The following is a 19,521-nucleotide window of genomic DNA, read 5'->3' as shown; positions in this document are numbered from 1 at the left end:
AAAAGATGAAGATGGCACTAGAGTGCCTCTAGCTCACCGGCGCCCCACTGTTCGACGTCTCTGGCAATGTCGTTAGGCCGGAAGGAAAGATCACCCTACCAATCACGATAGGAACCGAGCCTCGGCAGGTGACGAGGATGACATAGTTCCTTGTTGTAAGGATTGGTTGCCCTTACAATGCAATCATGGGGAGACCGACCCTTCACGCGCTATGAGCTTACAATGCAATCATGAGGAGACCGACCCTTCACGTTAGTGCTATGTGGCAGTACTGAAGGGCAAGAACAAAGAAGCATTGCCGCTTGAGGGCGTCGATCTCAGAGAGGAGCCAACAAGCCAAGGTCAATTGGCCGAGGACCTCGTCTCGATTCCCTTGGACGTGGACGAGCCCAAGAAGATAGTCCGCGTTGGGTCCAACCTTCCCTCGGAGAGCCTATCCGAAGTGGTAAGTTTCCTCAAAACTAATGTCGATGTCTTCGCTTGGTCCGCCTCTAACATGTCCGGAATTGACCATTCGATCATTACTCACAAGTTGAGAATGGACCCGAGCTCTAGGCCAGTTCGGCAGAAGAAGATGAACTTTGCACCAGAGTGATGGAAGGCCATAGAAGAGGAAGTTGACAAGCTACTCGACGTCGGATTCATTCAAGAGATATACTATCCTAACTGGCTATCGAATGTGGTTTTGTTCAAGAAAGCTAATGGGAAATGGCGAATTTGTATTGACTTAACAGATCTTGAACGAGCCTTTCCCAAGGATAGTTTTCCTTTGCCAAGAGTAGACCACCTTGTCGATGCCACTATAGGATATGAATTGCTCAGCTTCATGGATGCCTTCTTCAGATACAATCAAATAAAGATGCACCACGAAGACGAAGAGAAGACCTCATTCATCACCGAGCACGGTACATACTACTACAAGGTGATGCCCTTCGGGCATAAAAACATAGGATCTACCTACCAACGTCTTGTTAATAAAGTGTTCAAGGACCAGATGGGGAGGAACATTGAAGCCTATGTAGATGATATGGTGGTGAGGAGACTGAAAGCCGAAGCACACACCTCGGACATGGCCGAGACCTTCAACACTTTGCGACAGTTCAATATGAAGTTAAACCCAACAAGTGTTCCTTCAGTGTCACCTCGAGCAAGTTCCTAGGCTTCTTCGTCACTCAATGAGGCATTGAGGCCAACCCTAAGAAGATACAGGCCTTACTGAACGTGGCACCTCCTCGGTCGGTGAAGGAAACTCAAAAACTCACTGGCCGAGTGGTGGCACTCAACTGCTTCATGTCAAAGTTTGCTAACCAATGTCTCCCCTTCTTCCAAACCATCAAGAAACTAAAAGACTTCCAGTGGATGGAGGAATGTTTGCGAGTTTACGATGAACTCAAGGAGTACCTCGTCTCACCTGCCTTCCCCTCCTGGCCTGCTCAGTCCTTGGAGAAACTCTATACTTGTGTGACGCCGATATACTACATCAGCAAGGTACTGTATGACGTCGAAACCAGATACCCCAAAGTGGAGAAGCTGGTCTTCATTCTCATGGTTTTAGCCAAGAAGCTTAGGTTATATTTCTAAGCTCATGCCATCACAGTGTTGACAAATAAGCCCCTCAGAGTTGTCCTTGCTAGGCTTGAGACCTCGGGGCGTTTGATCAAGTGGGCCATTGAGCTTTCCAAATTCTACTTATGGTACCAGTCAAGCTCACCATTAAAGCACAAGCCCTCGCATATTTCGTGATAGAGTGCACCTTAAACCGATCTCTCCCACAGGCCCTAGAAGATGAGCAAGAAGAAGGGCACCTGTCTGGAGATGCTCCCCCTGCTTGAGTGCTTTTGGGGGAAGGGTTCTCTAATGCCAAAGGAAGCAACACTAGCCTTATCCTCCTTACCCCGGACACCTCAACCATCAAATATGCACTGAGGTTCGACTTCCCAGCATCCAACAACGAAGCCTAGTATGAGGCCCTCTTTACCAGACTACAATTGGCCAAGGACCTTGGCTTCTCACTTGTCAAAGCCTTTAGTGACTCTCAGTTGTTGGTGAACCAAGTGAGCGTTGAGTACGAAGCAAGAGAGCAAAGCATGTCCAAGTACCCTTCCAAAGTCCAAGAGCTAGCCCTCCATTTCCAGCACTTTACCCTACACAAGCCCCGTGAGCTGACAACGTGAGGGTCGATGCCCTATCCAAACTAACAAGCACCTCGGGCACAGCCCTCAGCCACACAGTTCACATGGAGAAGCTACCTCGGTTGTCCACTAAAGAGGCTCAAGTATTACCAATAGAGGCCGAGTCATCATGGATGGACCCCATCATTAATTTCCTTCTGACAGAATAGTCGCCCGACGACAGGAACGAGGCTAGACGACTCCGATGTCAGGCGGCCCACTAAACCTTGCTTGAAGGAAAATTGTATATAAGATCTTTCACCCTGTGTTACCTCCGATGCCTCCTTCTCGAGGAAGGGGGGTACGTGCTCAAAGAAATTCACGAAGGCATCTGTGGAAACTACCTCGGTGGCAGGGCCCTCGCCCAGAAGACATTGAGACAAGGATATTTTTGGCCAATACTTCACAAAGGCGCAGCTGAAATCATGCGAAGATGTGATCAGTGTCAGAGGCATGCCAATATATTTCATCAACCTGCGATAACCCTCTCAACCCTCAATAGCCCCTGGCCCTTCACTAAATGGGGAATGGACCTCCTTGGCCCTTTCCCACAAGCAACGAGGGGCAGGAAGTAACTCGCCGTCGCCGTTGACTACTTCACCAAGTGGGTTGAAGTTGATCCCTTAGCCATTATCACAACTTGGGCAATCCGGAGCTTTTTCAGGAAAAAAGCATCATTTGTCGCTTCAGCCTCCTCACATTCTAGTCACTGACAACGGGAAACAGTTCGATGACGCCAGATTTCGGGAGTGGTGTGCCTCCCTCGACATCGAACAGTAATACACCTCAGTGGGCTACCCTTAGATAAATGGCCTAGCCGAGGACACCAACAGAACCATCTTAGACTGAGCTAAAAGCTTTTTGGCTGACGAGATGAATAGTGTACTTTAGGCATACCAAACCACACCTCGAACGACCACGGGAGAAACTCCCTTCTGCATGACCTACGGTATGGAAGTGGTAATACTAGTAGAGATCAGCTAGCCAACGCTCTGAGTTGAAGCCTACAACAAAGCGCTCAGAGCCAACCTAGATCTACTAGAAGAAGCCTGGGAGTAGGCGTAGATCAGGGTAGCTGCCTACTAGAAACTCGTGGCCCGCTACTACAACTCAAAAGTAAAAGAAAGACACTTCCAATAAGGAGGCCTCGTCATCAGTAAAGTCATGGTCCCCGAACCAAAAAGTTGGACCCCAACTTGGATGGCCCCTATAGAGTCAAATGCGTCATGGGCCCCGAAACCGTTCACTTGGAACACTTGGATGGAACACCCATCCTCCAGACATGGAACTTGGAAAACCTCCGAATGTATTTTCAATAAATGTAACTGGCTATGGCTAAATGATGAATGAATGAAGTAAAAGTTCCTCTTCGCCTCAAATGTTGAATGAATGTTCCTCAAAAATCCTCGGACCTTTGACGTGCGAAACACTCCTTTGAGGGATGAGTGCTCAGAATGGACCAATGGTGAAGGTTGTGATGACCCTCAGACGAGCACCTCGCTAGAAACATGCATGCCAGGGCGAACGAGGCCCTATACGCCTCATCAACTCCTCAGTGGACGGTGACCCCCTTGGATAGTTATACTTAGTGAAATTGCCTCAGCTCGATCCCCCGGCTTCGCTGATGTGATGCCTCATCCTCCCCTGAGGAAACACTTGGTGGGAAACAAGCGAGGTGAGCTACACCCGATAGTGTTGCTCCACCTTGGCCTCTCATCCCCCCAGGTACCTCAGCGATACACCTCGGCCCACAACCTCGGCTATGGCATCGAGTCACGTTGGTCTTACCTAAGTAAATACGTAAAGGAATTTTGGAGCTAGGTGAGCCTCACTTCGGATGTGTGCCCTACCTCGGCTCTCAATGCCCTAACTAATTAAAGCGAGCATGCAACAAACTATACATGCTATGAGCGAACTATATGTGTTTTTGTGTGTTGTCGTCTCGCCATTTGGAGGGACAGGGACCTCTCAAACAAACAAAAAAAAAGGAGAGAGATAAAAGAAAAAGAAGAGAAGATGGAACAAGGAGAAGAACACAACATACAAAATACACACAGCATATACAAAAAATGGCTTCATTCATCGTTGTATTTCTATATGGCCTTTAGAAAAAGTTTTTCGAGGCCTCTTGGGCCGAACACTTGTACATTCACACACACACAAAAAAAAAAAAACCAAGCAACAACAAAACAAAAAAGAAAAGGGGGGAGATCCACGCCTAGGCCTCACCGCTAGTAGGAGCGGATTCATCAGCAGCCTAGGCTTCGTTAGGGGCATCTAGAATCATCTGTAGCCCCTCGATGTTAAAGTCCGACATCACTTACAGGAGCGCCTTCTTTGTATCTTCGATCCTGTCGTGGTAGGACACCGGCGCATACTCCGCGAGCGCATCCTGATACTCGGAGAACTTCTTGAATGCCTCCACCGCTTCGGCTACTGCCTTCATCGCCTGCTCCACAGACTCAACATCCTCGACAACTCTTCCTTCAGCATCAACTGCCTACCTCTCTGCCTCGGAGACAATGCTCTCCTGATGAACTCTCTCCGTTTGCTCCTTGGAAAGACTCTGTAGTGGCACATTTTGAAGTTTGTATATTAAAGTGAGACTAGCCCCAACGTACAAGGTACTAATTTTCAATTTAATTTATAAAAAAACAAGAAATGAGACCAATTTGCACAAATGAGTATAAACCATTAAAGGCACCACATATGACATCTTACATCATAGCATTTGCTAAAAAATTGATATGCCCAAACCAACCATTGTCATAAAAAAGTTATAACCAATCAGTTGGAATTCATAAAAATTCAAAATTTATGGTGTCATATGTATGTAAGTAGAAGTAGTGAGAAAAATGCACAACAAGACAAAGTAAGCAGTGATATCTTATGATAGGCCCCATTTTATATGTAAGGGTTAAAAACAAGAAATGATCTGTTTACTTTTCATTAGTTTGTGTTTTAGAAGGTATATTTTCATGTTTCTTAAGATGTCATAAAAGACTTTAATTATCATAAATATGTAATTGTGCCGTGTCTTCTTTTGAGTTATGTTATAGCAATTTGAGTTATGTTGTAGCAATTTCTTCGGGTGCGACTAATGTGAGCCCAACCCGAGCCTCAACCTACCTAACTCACAATTTTACACCACTTAGGTTTGGATTTTCAGTCCTCAAATTGGCCTTGCACCTAAAAATACGAATTGCAACGGGGCGCAGAATGCAGCATTAATTTTGCCAACCAATGATTTTATTTTTGCCAAAAATATTTGTATCAAATTCGTAATTTACTACTCAATATGAAAAATATAAATTCGTCTATAAATTAAAGGATAAGCCAGGACGAATACCTGTGAGAGAGAGAGTGAGAGGATGAGGAAGCATTTCGTTCTGATACATGGCGCTTGGTGTTGGTATAAGCTTAAACCTCTGCTTGAGGCTGTTGGTCATCGGGTGACGGCCATCGACCTTTCGGCATCAGGTATCAACATGAAGAAAATGGAGGAGATTTATACGATGGCAGAATACTCGAAGCCATTAACAGATTGGTTGAAGTCACTCCCATCGGAAGAAAAAGTGATCCTGGTGGGACACAGCCTAGGTGGACTTAATCTCGCTGTTGCCATGGAGGAGTTCCCGCATAAAATATCGAAGAATTGGTCAACTTGGGTGAATCATTCAGTTGGGTCATCACCGGAATACTTGAGAAACTCGAGCTTGGCTAATTTTGAGGAGAACATCGGTCGTCCCCCTTCAGTTCTTTCACGAGAATGCCCGTAGGAGGACTGTCCGCTGCAATCATTAGTGTGGCTGAAAGTTGCTTCCGATTGGGTCAACAAGGCTTCAGACATCCGGCTGATGGATGCCTCGAGCTGGTGCAATTTGTCATTAACACCCAGCTCGATCCTGCTTAAATTTGCTTGAAGTCCCCCGAGTCCAGCTTCCAGATTCTCTATTCTCTCTTTGTTAGTGGCCATGGTGCCTAGCTTCGATACCGATGTTAGGTCCCAATCAAAGCTTGTATTGAAGATGTTATTCTATTTAAGGCGAGAATAAAACCATGCAAGTTTATTTAACTTCCAACTGCCTCCAAGCTGGTCGGCTGGTGTTTAAATGCAAGAAAACCTCAACTACTTACCAATAAAATAGCCCCTAACTAAGGGATTATCCCTTCTAACCTATGCCATAGTAAAATAACAAACTAACCAACTAACAACCTGACCTATTCTTATGCAATAACTAATTGACCGATTCTTATGGCCAACAACTTGGCAACTATCTAACAAGAAAACAAAAACAAGAAAAACAGAACAAATCACTATTTTATTTGACCCGATCCTCGGTGCTACGTCACGTGCTTGCATGGCCATGCATGATGCATTCATTCCACATATTTTGGGTTGCTTATAGGCACCCGGTTCGACCTCCGTGGCCTATCATAGCCCCCATACTACTAGCCCTCTCCCCCTATAAACCACATCCTGCCCGTGAATTTAACATCAATTGACGGTGATGATACATTCCCCCCCGGTACTTTGAGCTATAAAATTCTGATGTGAGTTGATCGGTCATTCTCCCAGAATCTAAGTGGGATCTTAAAAGTGATACTCAACGTGACGAAAGTTGAACATGTCCTATCACCCTGTGCGATGTGGGGTCAAAATTAAACTCTGGTTTAATTCTATCAAAATTATTTTTGTCAAAGTAGTATTGATTAATAGATATTTGATAACATTTTACCTGTTTGTTTGTGTATGATAAAAAGCTTTTTGAGAAAATTCCAGCAGAGGCGTGGTTAGATACCTAATTTTCATCGTCTGATATGATTTTGTACCCAATTTTTCCCATTTTATATTTTATTTCCCATTTTCATTTATACTTAAATTTATTCTTTTTTTCTATATTTTCTTTGGTAACCAGGCTTTATTTTACACTGATGGACCATGGGTCAAATGGGTTTGGTCAAATATTGCCAGGCATATTGGCGGTTGTGTAGAGTTGGATATGATCCCAACACACGGTCCACGGCTCCCATGTGGCTGCAATGGCTGTGGGGACAGTCATGGTGTAAATAAAAACAGTATATCTCTGTTGATTTTTGGTTCCAATTATTGGATTTCGTACTCACTTTGTTTTTTACACCATCACAACAATTGAAGCCGTACATTAATGGTAACATCTTACTGTAAGGGTTCTTGTGATAAGTGTAATTTTGGCCCCTAATTTTAATAAAAATAAATTTTGTAATATAATCTATAAAATAAATTATTTTTTCAAAATTATATCAAATGAGGACAAAATTACTATTTACCTCCTTCCTCTTTTGAACTGTGAATTACTGTGGCAAACATTTACCACCTCCGATCTCCCCACCTTTCTTTTCTTCTATTTTCTTCTTCTTCTTCTTTGCAGAGGGATCTCACTGTTTTGCTCTAAGATTGAAACAACTCAATGTGAAGAAGAAGAGAGAGAGAGAGGGCATTAGTGGTTTTTACTTACCCTCTCGCTCGCGTCTCTTTGAAAACCCAACCTTCGAATCCTGAGCTGAAACTGCGTTGCGGCTGCTAAAAGTCTTCGAATCCTGAGCTGAAGATGAAGCTGCATAGTGTATGGTCGTAGCATGTCTGCCCTCCCAAGCAAAATCTCGAATTCAGTTATCATGCTTTCAAGGACGGAATTGGCATTCCCCTCCTCCCCATTCACTACCCTCCCTCCCCACCTCAGAAGTTCAGATAGGGGTGGCGCCACCACACTCTCCTGTAGCCTCACTAGTTCCTCGTCTAGTTGCCACTCGGAATTGACATTCCCCTCCTCCCCATTGACCACCATCCCTCCCCGCCTCAGAAGTTTAGACTGGGGTGGTGCCACCACTCTCTCCTGTAGCCTTGCCAGTTCCTCCTCCAGTTGCCACTCCTCCGCACTTGTCTCAGCCCTTAACATTTCCATCCTCTCCTCTCTCTACACTTGGTCCTGCGATAGGTCCCCAATGGAATTGGCAATGAGCTGGAACACCAGTCCAAGTCTGAATCCGCTACTCCAGAACAAGGCCCGCTCTAAGGATCTGAACCAAGGGGGTAACAACACGAGGAACACGTCCCTGTGAACCGCTCTGGATTTCTCCACCAAGTACCGTTGGTATTGTGTCAGGACCCGCACGATGAGATCTATAACGTCCTGCTCGCGTGAATCGTTCGAAGGAAGAAGAAGGTGAATAGGATTTTTGCGCTGATTTGATATTTTTTAAAAAAGGTAACCTATTTTAGATATTATATTAAAAAATTACTTTTATTGATATTTGGGGCCAAAAGTTGCCCTTATGGACAACAAGAACCACTAGTTTTAATTCATGGAAATTAAGATATTAAAAAATAGTGGAGTGTTGTGAGTAGAGGTGGATTTGAGCCGAGACGAGCTCAGTTGATAGCTAGTTAGTTGAATTCAGTTCGTCAAGATAGGATAAGGCTCGAGTTTCAGCTCGAGGTCGATTCAAGTTAGAGACTTGAGCTCGACTTCGATTTGAGTGAAAAAGCTCATAAGCTCAGTCTTGTCTCACTAAGACATTATGAGGTTCGAACTAGAGACTTGAGCTCGAGTGAAAAGCTCATAAGCTGGAGGTTGACTAAGTCAAATGCTTTATAAAAGTAAAAAATTATATATAAAAAAGTTATTTTTCTTCGATATTAAAAAAATAATAATTATTTATTATATATATATAGATATAGATATATAGATATATATTATATGTATGTATGTAGAATTTGATTGGGCTCGTAAGCCGCACGAGTCGATTTTTATTAGGCTCAAACTGGTTCGATTAGCAAACGAACCTATCCATTGGGCTTGAACTTGGTTCGAAGTTGGTTTAAATCGAATTAAGCCTACATAACTTGTAAAAACTCGGCTCATTGTCACCACTAACTGTGAGCACGTGGGGAGGACATTTTTGTAAAGGATGAAAATCCATGTAACTTGCCTCCCACCCAATTCATGTTTTATCTATAAAAGTGACGATCCAGTTAAAACAAACACCAATACAGGTCACACCTCCCTCTCTCACTCCAAGTCTCCATCTCTGAGAGAATGAAGAAGCATTTCGTTCTGATACATGGCTTGTGCCATGGAGCTTGGTGCTGGTATAAGCTTAAACCTATGCTGGAGGTCGAGGGTCATCGGGTGACGGCCCTCGACCTTTCGGCATCAGGCATAAACACAAAGAAAATCGAGGAGATTCAAACAATGGCAGAGTACTCGGAGCCATTAACAGATTTGATGAAGTCGATCCCATCGGAAGAAAAATTGATACTGGTAGGACACAACTTGGGTGGACTTACTCTTGGTGTTGCTATGAAGGAATTCCCACACCAAATATCAACAACCTTCTTTAGAAAGGTGTTCCTAATTAGGTTAAGCTAAACTCAAGCTTTAGAAAGGCGTCCCACACCTAACAGGCATGTATCCTGCATGACAGTCCTGCGCGTGCCACCTCAGCCTTGCTTGTAACGGTTGTGGCAGACTGATAGTGGCGGTTATACCTGCCATATCAGGAGTGAGAGGGCCTGGAGCAACGAAATTAACTTATAAGAAGCTTCTCCTCAAGGAACAAGGTATTTTGAATGATTAGCATGACCTACACTCTTAGTTTTCGTTCTATTCCAGCTTCTTGCACACAATACTAACTTAAGCATCAGAGCGTTCCTGCTAGGAAACACCCGGGAGTTCTTCCTCTTTCCTCTCGTTTCAGATATATCTCAGGAGCCATGCGAGCGCCAGTTAGGAGTGATCGGATTGTGCTACATCAAGCTCCATTCTACCTTCAAAAGATCATTTTCAAATCCATTCTACCTTCAAAAGATCATTTTCAAATCCATTCTACCTTTAAAGGATCATTTTGAAATGAATTGATTCGTTCATGTTATCATCATTTAGGTTCACATTTCGATGGAGGGTGATTTGGCCCGACCTCGTAGCTCAGGTACACGTGGGCGTGACTTTGCTCAAACGGTGACTTAGCATTACAGCATAACGGATGTGAACACAACTCGGTGGGGAAGTCCCACCGAGTTCAGCGCGGCAACTCGACAGGGAAACTACTCGTCGAGTATGTTTATCAACTTGAAGGTTCCTTTTGAATTGGACTTTGATTTGTGAACAATTACATAAGAGCGTTTGGTAACAGCTAAAGTGGCTGAACCCAATGATTAATTTCTTTTCATGGACCCGGTTTAGCACAGCCAAACCTTTTTGGGCTAAAATATAAGCCCAGGCTTCTGATCCTATGATTTATTCACAAAATATTAAATATATAATATTTATATTATATGTTATATAACTTACATATAAAATTTATTTTTTACAATATATAATATAAAATATTATATATGACATGTATTATGGGTGGGTATTGATGAAGGATGATTTGACCCAACCTGTGAAATGGTGACACGTAGACGCCGACTTAGCATGAGCGACAACCTAGCGTTGAAGCCCAGAGCGACCAAGTGACGGGCCCACAAAGCAGTCCGCTACGTTACAGCTCACGAGGGGAGGAGTCCGCCGCGAGGCGAACTCTGGATTCCTCATCCTATCTTTGAAGAGATACTCTGAAGCAACTGTAGCTCGTGAGCTACAGATATTAGCTCGCTCGAGCTACAGTTATTAACTCGCCCGAGCTACAGTTATTAGCTCACCCGGGCTCCCTAGAAGACATGTCATTCTGAAGACCAATTACACTAAGGGTAACCATAGAGTGTTTCAAGCTCACCACAAAATAGCTCGCGAACGAGCCGTACTAGCGCTCTCCAAGAAGCTTCCGACTGACGGACCGTACTGGTCAGACTGCACCATATCCTCTACTAACGGCTCAGTCCCAGTCCTTTCGACAGTTTGCGTCCACGTCTCTCAGAAGGAAAAGGCGTGTCTGCCACTTTGAAAACTTGTCACTTACCCGGGCGAGGCGTATGCCACAACGGCCACCTACGCAGCCCTAGCAGGTAACGACTGTGGCAGGAGCCCAGTGGCGGTTATGCCCAACCTAATGTGAGTGTCCCTATAAAAGCCCTCAGGGCAGAAGAGAAATAGTTTCTCGAATCTCTGACCCCGTGAACATAGTGGTAACGCGCTATCCTCACTCTTTGCCCTTCGTCTTTCTCTCGCTTCTACAGAGTACTAACTTAAGCATCGGAGTGTCCCCGCTGGGTAGCCCCCCAAGGGATTCTTCTTATTCTTCCCTGTCTCAAGTATCTTCGAGGAGCCTCACGAGTGCTAGTTAGGAGTGACCGAATTGCGCTACATCATTTGGCGCCGTCTATGGGAAACGCTTCAAAAAGCCTTTCTCCCTAAGCTTTCGCAGTTTTGTTCTTCCTTGAAACAATCCAACGCTCATGGCTTCCTCTAGCAACGCCGGACGAAGCACGGAAATGGATAACTCCAGGGAACAACCCCAGCTTCCTACTATCTATATCGGACAGTTCACCATCACCCTCTTAGTGGACGGAATCCCCAGCTTGAGTGTGCCTCTCACAGTGGCACTTGTCATCGCCCCGCTCCTTGCTACAGTCGGAGCGGCGTTCCCCGAACCTTCGGTTGTGCTCCCAGCCGCCAGCCCGCACCAACTGGAGGACTTGATGCAGTGCATGCGGGCCATGCAGGCCCAAATGCAATAGTTCCAGTAACTTTAGCTCTATCAACAACACGTACTACACCGGGTCTCCTAGTATCAGTGTCAGCAACAGTTCTCCCAACTACCTCAACCTCAACTTAAGTCGCAGTTCCTGCCTCGGTTCCCAGCCTCGCAGCAAGCTAAGTTTCACTACCAAGACGAGCACCCCATTGGCCAAGGAGAGGCCCCCCAAAACCTCCCAAAAACCCCGCCTCCCCCCGCGGCAGACGAGAGAGACCAGATACCCCAGTTTTGCTGCGGGCGGATAGGTCGGGAGGACCCCAGCTCGCTAGGTCTACATCACCTTGGCAGTTGAAGTTTGAAACCCCGATCCTTGAAAACTGGTTCGAGATCCTCGCAACAGACTCCAAGCAAGACCCCTTTGTCCGCAGCCATCACCAACAGACCAAGCTACTTCCTGCGTAGACCATTCCGGACAGCGCATAGGTGAACAACACGAACGCCGAGCCCACCAAGAAGCAGAGGCGCCACCGCCGAACTCGCCGATCTGTCACCCGTGATTTGCCCAAGTGCATGGGCAAAGAAGAGGTAAGCTCGGCCGAAGTCAAAGCTCCCCTCCTCTCTGTTCCATCCCCCCTGTCTTCCGAACTCCTGGTAGTCCCAATTCCCAAAGACTTCAAGCTCCCCCTCTTGACAAGTATGACGGGTCGTTTGACCTGAATGATCATGTCGATGCCTTTCAGTCACAGATGCACTTGGTGAGTGCCAGTGAGTCGTGCATGTGCGTAGCTTTCTCCACTACTTTTAGATGAGCAACCCGCACGTGGTATCGGAATTTGGCACTCGGGTCGATAAGAAGTTGGGTGCAGTTCGCACAAACCTTCATGTCCCACTTCGTTACTAGCAAGCGGTGTCTGTGAACTGAAGAAAATCTCCTCAGCATAGTGCAGAGAGAGGGAGAATCCATTCGAATCTATATCAAGCGGTTCAACGATGCTTGCATGCAGATACCATGCTTGGACCCTATCGTATGCCTTGCAGCTGCTAAGAAGGGCGTGACGCACAAAGAGTTTAAATGGCACATGGTCGTCAACCAACCAGTGACCATAACCGAGTTCCTGAAGCTTGCGGACAGGTTCATAGCCACCGGACAGGAGATCAACCAAAAGGGCGAAGGCGCACCCAAAAAAAGAAAGAGGGAAGGAGATTTCTCCAGTCAAGGAGACAGTAGAAAGAAAAAGGACACAACTTGGGGGGCAAGGCCGGGTCAATTATTCCGACCTCCTGTAGTGGATCGAGTCGATTACACCCCACTAAACGTGAAGCAGGTTGAAATCCTAATGGCGATCAAGGACGCCTCGTACGTGAAGTGGCCACCCCATCTGAGGGGGAATCCCAATGAAAGAAATAAGAATCTGTATTACAGTTTTCACAAAGATCACGATCATAGTACCGAGAGTTGTAAAAACCACCGCAATGAGATAGAGGAGCTCATTCATCGCGGGTATCTAAGAAACTTTGTATAGAATAATAATAATAGTATTAAAACTGGCCGGCAAGGGGAGTACGGTAAGGATGCTCCCGAGTCCAGTAGCAGGCCGGCCGAACTACCGCAGAGGCAGCCTCCGAAGGAGATGCCAGTTCGGGTGACCATCCACATGATAGTGGGAGGTTTGATCATCGCGGGGTGCACTTCAGCAGCAGCTCGGACTTCGGTTCGTGAGGCCACCCGGGAGGAGCAGAACCCCCCAAAGCGGCCGGGGATAGAAGAGCCAATTTTCTTCACAGAAGAAGATGCTCGAGGGGTCCATTACCCCCACGACGACGCGCTCGTAATAAAGCTAAGAGTCAGCGACTTCGAGGTCAGGCGTGTACTCGTCGACTCAGGCAACTCAGCCGACATCCTCTTCAAAGCTTCGTTTGACCAGCTCCAGTTGCAGAGAGGCGACATAAAGCCCGCAGACACTCCTTTGATAGGCTTCAGGGGAGAAGAAGTCCGACCCCTTGAGAAAATAATAGTACCTGTGGAAGTGGTCGCGACCCCCTCCCCCTACAATGCCATAGTAGGTCGGCCGATCACCCATGTCCTACGGGCAGTGGTCTCCACTTACCATTTGGCTATGAAGTTCCCAACCGACTTCGGTGTGAGGGCAGCGCAGGGCAACCAGCTCGAATCCCGTAAGTGCTACGTTGTCGCCTTGAAGGGAAAAACCAAGGTAGCCGATGACCTCGAGCTGCAGCGGCCTATGGACGAAGGCAAAGAACGAGCCGCGCCCACAAAAGAAACAGTCGGCGCTTCCGTCCAGGAACCTCTACGATCAGAATTGGTAAGTTTCTTACTTCAAAATTTAGATATTTTTGCATGGTCCGCGGAAGAGATGCCCGGTATAGACCCCGAACTCATAACTCACAAGTTGAACACTGATCCTGTAGTTAGGCCCGTTAGACAGAAGAAACGGAACCTAGCCCTGGAGCGGTGGAAAGCGGTCGATGAGGAGGTTGAAAAGCGGCCGACGAGGAGGTTGAAAAGCTCCTCGCAACTGACTTCATAAGAGAAGTCCACTACCCGAGTTGGGTAGCCAACCCCGTCATGGTAAAGAAGGCTAACGGCAAGTGGCGCATGTACGTCGACTACACCAACCTGAACCGGGCTTTCCCAAATTACTGTTTCCTGTTCCCAGAATTGATCGCTTGGTGGAAGTGACCTTAGGGCACAAGTCGCTAAGTTTCTTGGACGCCTATTCGGGCTATAACCAAATCAAGATGGACACGGCGGACGAAGAAAATATTGCCTTCATCACGGAATTCGGCCTATACTGTTACAAGGTTATGCCCTTCGGGTTGAAAAACATAGGGGCAACCTTTCAAAGGCTTGTAAATAAGTTGTTTGCGCTGTTAATCGGCAAAAAGTAAAATGCTATGTAGACGACATGGTCGTCAAAACTCAATTCTCACATGAATTAATATAAGATTTGCATTCTGTTTTTGAAATTTTGCGTAAGTTTAATATGAGACTGAACCCAAACAAGTGTGTGTTTGGTGTGACATTGGGCAAGTTCCTAGGATACATCGTCAACCGGCACGGCATCGAAGCCAACCCGGATAAAATTAAGGCCATTTTAGATATGAGACCACCCCGGAAGTTGAAGGAGGTTCAGAGGTTGAATGGGCGCAGAGCCGCCCTGAGCTGCTTCATGTTTAAATCGGCGGACCGCTATCTACCGTTCTTTAAGGCAACTAAGAGCAAAGGGTTCGGATGGACCCAAGACTGCCAGCTCACGTTTGACGACCTCAAGACTAGTGTGCCGACCTTAACCCGACTCAATGAGGGCGATGTTTTAGAATTGTACCTCTCAGCGAGCGATAAAGTGGTCAGTTCGGTACTAATAAAGGAAGTAGATCGGGTCCAACGACCCATCTATTACGTTAGTAAAGTATTGTAGGGAGCATAAACGAGATACCCGGAGATGGAAAAGCTAGCATACGCATTGATAATCGCAGCTCAGAAGCTCCACCCGTACTTCCAAGCTCATACTGTTATCGTCCTCACCGACAAACCTCTGAGGCAAGTATTGCTTAAGCCCGGGGTCTCTAGTCGGTTGACGAAATGGGCCGTTGAGCTCAGCGAGTACAACATCCAGTACAAGCCACGAACTGCCATTAAGGCCCAAGCCTTGGCAGATTTCATAGCTGAATGCACATTCAGCTCTGAAGTCCCTAGGCCGGTTGAGCACAAGGGTCTCAGCTCGGGTGAGCCCGAAGCTCCCAGGTCGGTCGAGTACGAACCCCGTGAGGTAGAAGCCAGTGTGGCATCTCTCCTAGCTCGGCCAACTGCGAGTTGGGATGAGGATTCTTGGATCTTTCACGTAGATGGCTCCTCGAACCAACAGGGCAGCGGAGCCGGAATAGTCCTACACGGCCCTAGCAGCACGAAACTGAATAAATCACTCTTTTATTTGACTCGATCCTCGGTGCTATGTCACATGCTTGCATGGGCCATGCATGATGCGCTCATTCCATATACTTTGGGTTGCTTATAGGCACCCGATTTGACCTCCATGGCCTATCATTGTCCCCATCTTGCAAATGGACCTTGTCCTCAAGGTCCAGATTGATGTACCTGTTGCGCAGCTCCTGAGTGTTTTCCCATGTCGCATCTTCTTTGGGAAGGTTCTTCCATTAGACGAGGTTCTCATCCACGAAGTTTGATCCTTGTTTAACCCATCGAGTATCCAAAATGGCTTCTGGTTCCATGACAAGTTCTCCATCTTTGTTTATGGGCAGCAACTCAGTACTAGTTGCAGTGATCTCCCCCACCTGTTTTTTGAGTAGGGAAATATGAAAAATTGGGTGGATGCGAGAGCCCTCCGGAAGTTGCAGCCTATAGGCTACTTTTCCGATTCTTTCTTCAATTTGGTATGGCCCATAATAGCGACTAACCAACTTGTGATGTGCTCGCCTATGAACAGTTTGCTGGCGATAAGGGTGGAGTTTAAGGAAGACCAGATTGCCCACTTGGAATTCCATGTCCTTCCTTTTGGAATTAGCCATTTGTGTCATTCGATTTGTTGTTGCATGTAGATTGATCTTGAGCAACTGTAAAATTGTATCCCGAGAGATCATGGTCCGATCCACTTCTTCCACTAGAGATGTTCTTGCTTGATAGTGCGAGATACGTGGTGGTGGTCTCCCGTAAAGGGCTTGAAAGGGTGTCATTCCGATGGAGGAATGGTATGTGGTGTTGTACCAAAATTTCGCCCATGGGAGGAAGGAACTCCATTTACGAGGTTGCTGGAAAACAAAGCATCGTAGATACTACTCAAGACAATGGTTAACCACCTCGGATTGACCATTAGTTTGGGGGTCATAGGCGGAGCTCATGTGCAGTTTAGCACCTGACAGTTTGAAGAGTTCCCACCAGAAGTGGCTTATGAAGATGGGATCTCTATCACTAATGATTGTCTTTGGCAGACCATGTAGCTTGACAATTCCCTCAACAAACCTTTCAGCTACTAATTTTGCTGTATAGGGGTGTGGCAAGGCCAAGAAATGGGCTGACTTACTGAGACGGTCTACAACCACAAAAATAGTGTTTTTTTTCCCCTGGAGGGGGGCAGTCCTTCTATAAAATCAAGGGTGATGTCGTCCCATACTTGGTAGAGGACGAGTAATGGTTGGAGCAGACCTACTGGGGATAAGGTCTCTGCCTTATTTTTTTGGCAAATAATGCAAGAGGCCACGTATTGTTGGATTTCTTTTTACATTGATGGCCAATAGTGCCACACGCTTAATGATATCCGGACTGTAAATCAAGTTTAGTAAAGAAAGTGGCTTTGTATAGTTCATCTAGCATATCATCAATAGTTGGGATAGGAAACCTATCCTTAATAGTCACGGCATTGAGTGCCCGGTAATCAGTACAGAAATGCCAAGTTCCATCTTTCTTTTTGGCAAGCAAGATAAGAGAAGAAAAAAAACTTGTGCTAGATGTATTAGCCCCAATCGTAACATATCCTGGACTTGTTTTTCTATCTCAGCTTTTTGAAAGTAGGCATACCTGTACGGGCGGACATTAATTGGTTCGGTCCCTCCTTTGAGATTGATGCGGTGGTCGATCTCCCTCCTTGGCGGCTGTGTGGGTTCCTGATAGATGTCTTCGAATTCAGCTAGCAGTTGTTGCATATCCGGGTGTAGGTTGTGAGGCACTTCTTCAATTATTGCTTGGAGATAGACTGCAAATATAGAATATCCTTGTTTCATCCCTTTTGAAATCACTTTGAAGGTTGCGGGTTGAATCGGTTGGTTATCGATTCCCTTTAATTGCAGATGTTGATTTGCCCAAGAAAACTCCATCGTCATTTTCTTCCAATCACATGCCATCGTGCCCAACTATTCGAGCCAATGAATTCCTAGTACCATATCCAACCCAATTAGTAGTAAAGAATAAAGTGTTAAGGTAAATGGGATACCTTGCAAAGAGACGTGCATGTTTTCAAATCTTCCTTGGCACCTAAGGGGTTCACCATTGGCCACTTTGACATTGAAGGGTTCGGTTGGAACTACTGGTAATTGCAATAGTTCGGCTACCCAGCCATTGATGAAGTTATGGGTTGATCCACTGTCAATGAGAACGATCAATTCGTGGGATCCCACCTTGGTCGTGACACGCATGGTTCTAGCCATCGACCATCCCGTAAGAGCATGGAGTGATATTTCAGGTTCTCCGCGAAGGTCAGTGTGGCTCTGTTCTTCGTCCTCTGGTTCGTCGTCGTTACAGTCCCATGCGAGCAACAACAGCTGTGGCCCCTTGCATTTGTGTTCGAGCCCAAATTTTTCATCGTAGTTAAAGCAAAGACCTTGAGCACGCCTCCTTTGCATCTCCATCCAGGAGAGTCGTTTCAATGATGGTGTCAATTTCATCTTTTTTGGGAAAGATTTGCCAGCGGTCCTGGTGATTGTACGCAAGGTCCTCTCATGACGACACAGTTGTTCATCATTCATTCTATCCAGACTTATAGTTTCCTTCAAGGATTTCAGTTTGAACATCCAAATTCCATCGGCTATTTCAGTTTTGTTACCTCCCATGAATGTGCCCACCAACACCTCCTGTGTCCATCCCTGCACTCTATTCCCCAATCTTTCGAACTCCTTCTGATACTCACGTAGAGACCCCGTCTGTCGTATTTTTGATAACGACTCATCGAAGTCTTCGTAGTCGGTTGGACCGAAACGAGCCCATAGCTCTTCTACAATGGTCTTCCATGTCACTTCCTTTCCTTCCTCCTGATAAAACCGACGTAACCATTGCCACCATTGATTCGCTTCTCCTTCCAAATGGAAGGAAGCCAGGGATACCTTATGTGATTCCACGGTGTTCTGGTATTCGAAGAATTGGTCAACTTGGGTGAATCATTCAGTTGGGTCATCACCGGAATACTTGAGAAACTCGAGCCTGGCTAATTTTGAGGAGAACATTGGTCGTCCCCCTTCAGTTCTATCACGAGAATGCCCGTAGGAGGACTGTCCGCTGCGATCATTAGTGTGGCTGAAAGTTGCTTCCGATTGGGTCAACAAGGCTTCGGACATCCGACTGATGGATGCCTCGAGCTGGTGTAAATTGTCATTAACACCCAGCTCGATCCTGCTTAAATTTGCTTGATGTCCCCCGAGCCCAGCTTCCAGATTCTCTATTCTCTCTTTGTTAGTGGCCATGGTGCCTAGCTCCGATACCGATGTTAGGTCCCAATCAAAGCTTGTATTGAAGATGCTATTCTACTTGAGGCGAGAATAAAACCATGCAAGTTTATTTAACTTCCAACTGCCTCCAAGCTGATCGGCTGGTATTTAAATACAAGAAAACCTCAACTACTTACCAATAAAATAGCCCCTAACTAAGGGATTATTCCTTCTAACCTATTCCATAGTAAAATAACAAACTAACCAACTAACAACCTGACCTATTCTTATGCAATAACTAATTGACCGATTCTTATGGCCAACAACTTGGCAACTATCTAACAAGAAAACAAAAACAACAAAAACAGAATAAATCACTATTTTATTTGACCCGATCCTCGGTGCTACATCACGTGCTTGCATGGGCCATGCATGATGCGCTCATTCCACATACTTTGGGTTGCTTATAGGCACTCGGTTCGACCTCCGTGGCCTATCATAGCCCCCATACTACTAGCCCTCTCCCCCTATAAACCACATCCTGTCCGTGAATTTA

The 19,521-nt window shown here is 46.0% G+C and overlaps 1 protein-coding gene and 1 long non-coding RNA gene across 2 annotated transcripts; one reads left to right on the top strand and one right to left on the bottom strand.

Annotated features, from left to right (window-relative positions):
• Nucleotides 1-4,236: 4,236 nt before the first annotated feature.
• On the bottom strand, nucleotides 4,237-19,103 carry LOC148851084 (uncharacterized). Its single transcript, XR_016099586.1, has 2 exons — nucleotides 17,347-19,103; nucleotides 4,237-4,737 (listed from the first exon to the last, which is right to left on the bottom strand). It is a non-coding gene; the product is annotated as an uncharacterized LOC148851084 (long non-coding RNA).
• Nucleotides 5,543-5,950, top strand: LOC148851085 (putative inactive methylesterase 20). Its single transcript, XM_088943954.1, has one exon. It carries the CDS (start codon nucleotides 5,543-5,545, stop codon nucleotides 5,948-5,950), a length of 408 nt encoding a protein of 135 aa, XP_088800080.1.
• Nucleotides 19,104-19,521: the final 418 nt, after the last annotated feature.

This window comes from Nelumbo lutea, chromosome 5 (assembly GCF_056320005.1).
Source record: "Nelumbo lutea isolate HS-2025 chromosome 5, American lotus-T2T, whole genome shotgun sequence".
NCBI classification, from domain to species: domain Eukaryota; kingdom Viridiplantae; phylum Streptophyta; class Magnoliopsida; order Proteales; family Nelumbonaceae; genus Nelumbo; species Nelumbo lutea.
The sequence above is the reverse complement of the archived record's forward strand: the minus strand, read 5'-3'. Positions and strand labels throughout refer to the sequence as shown.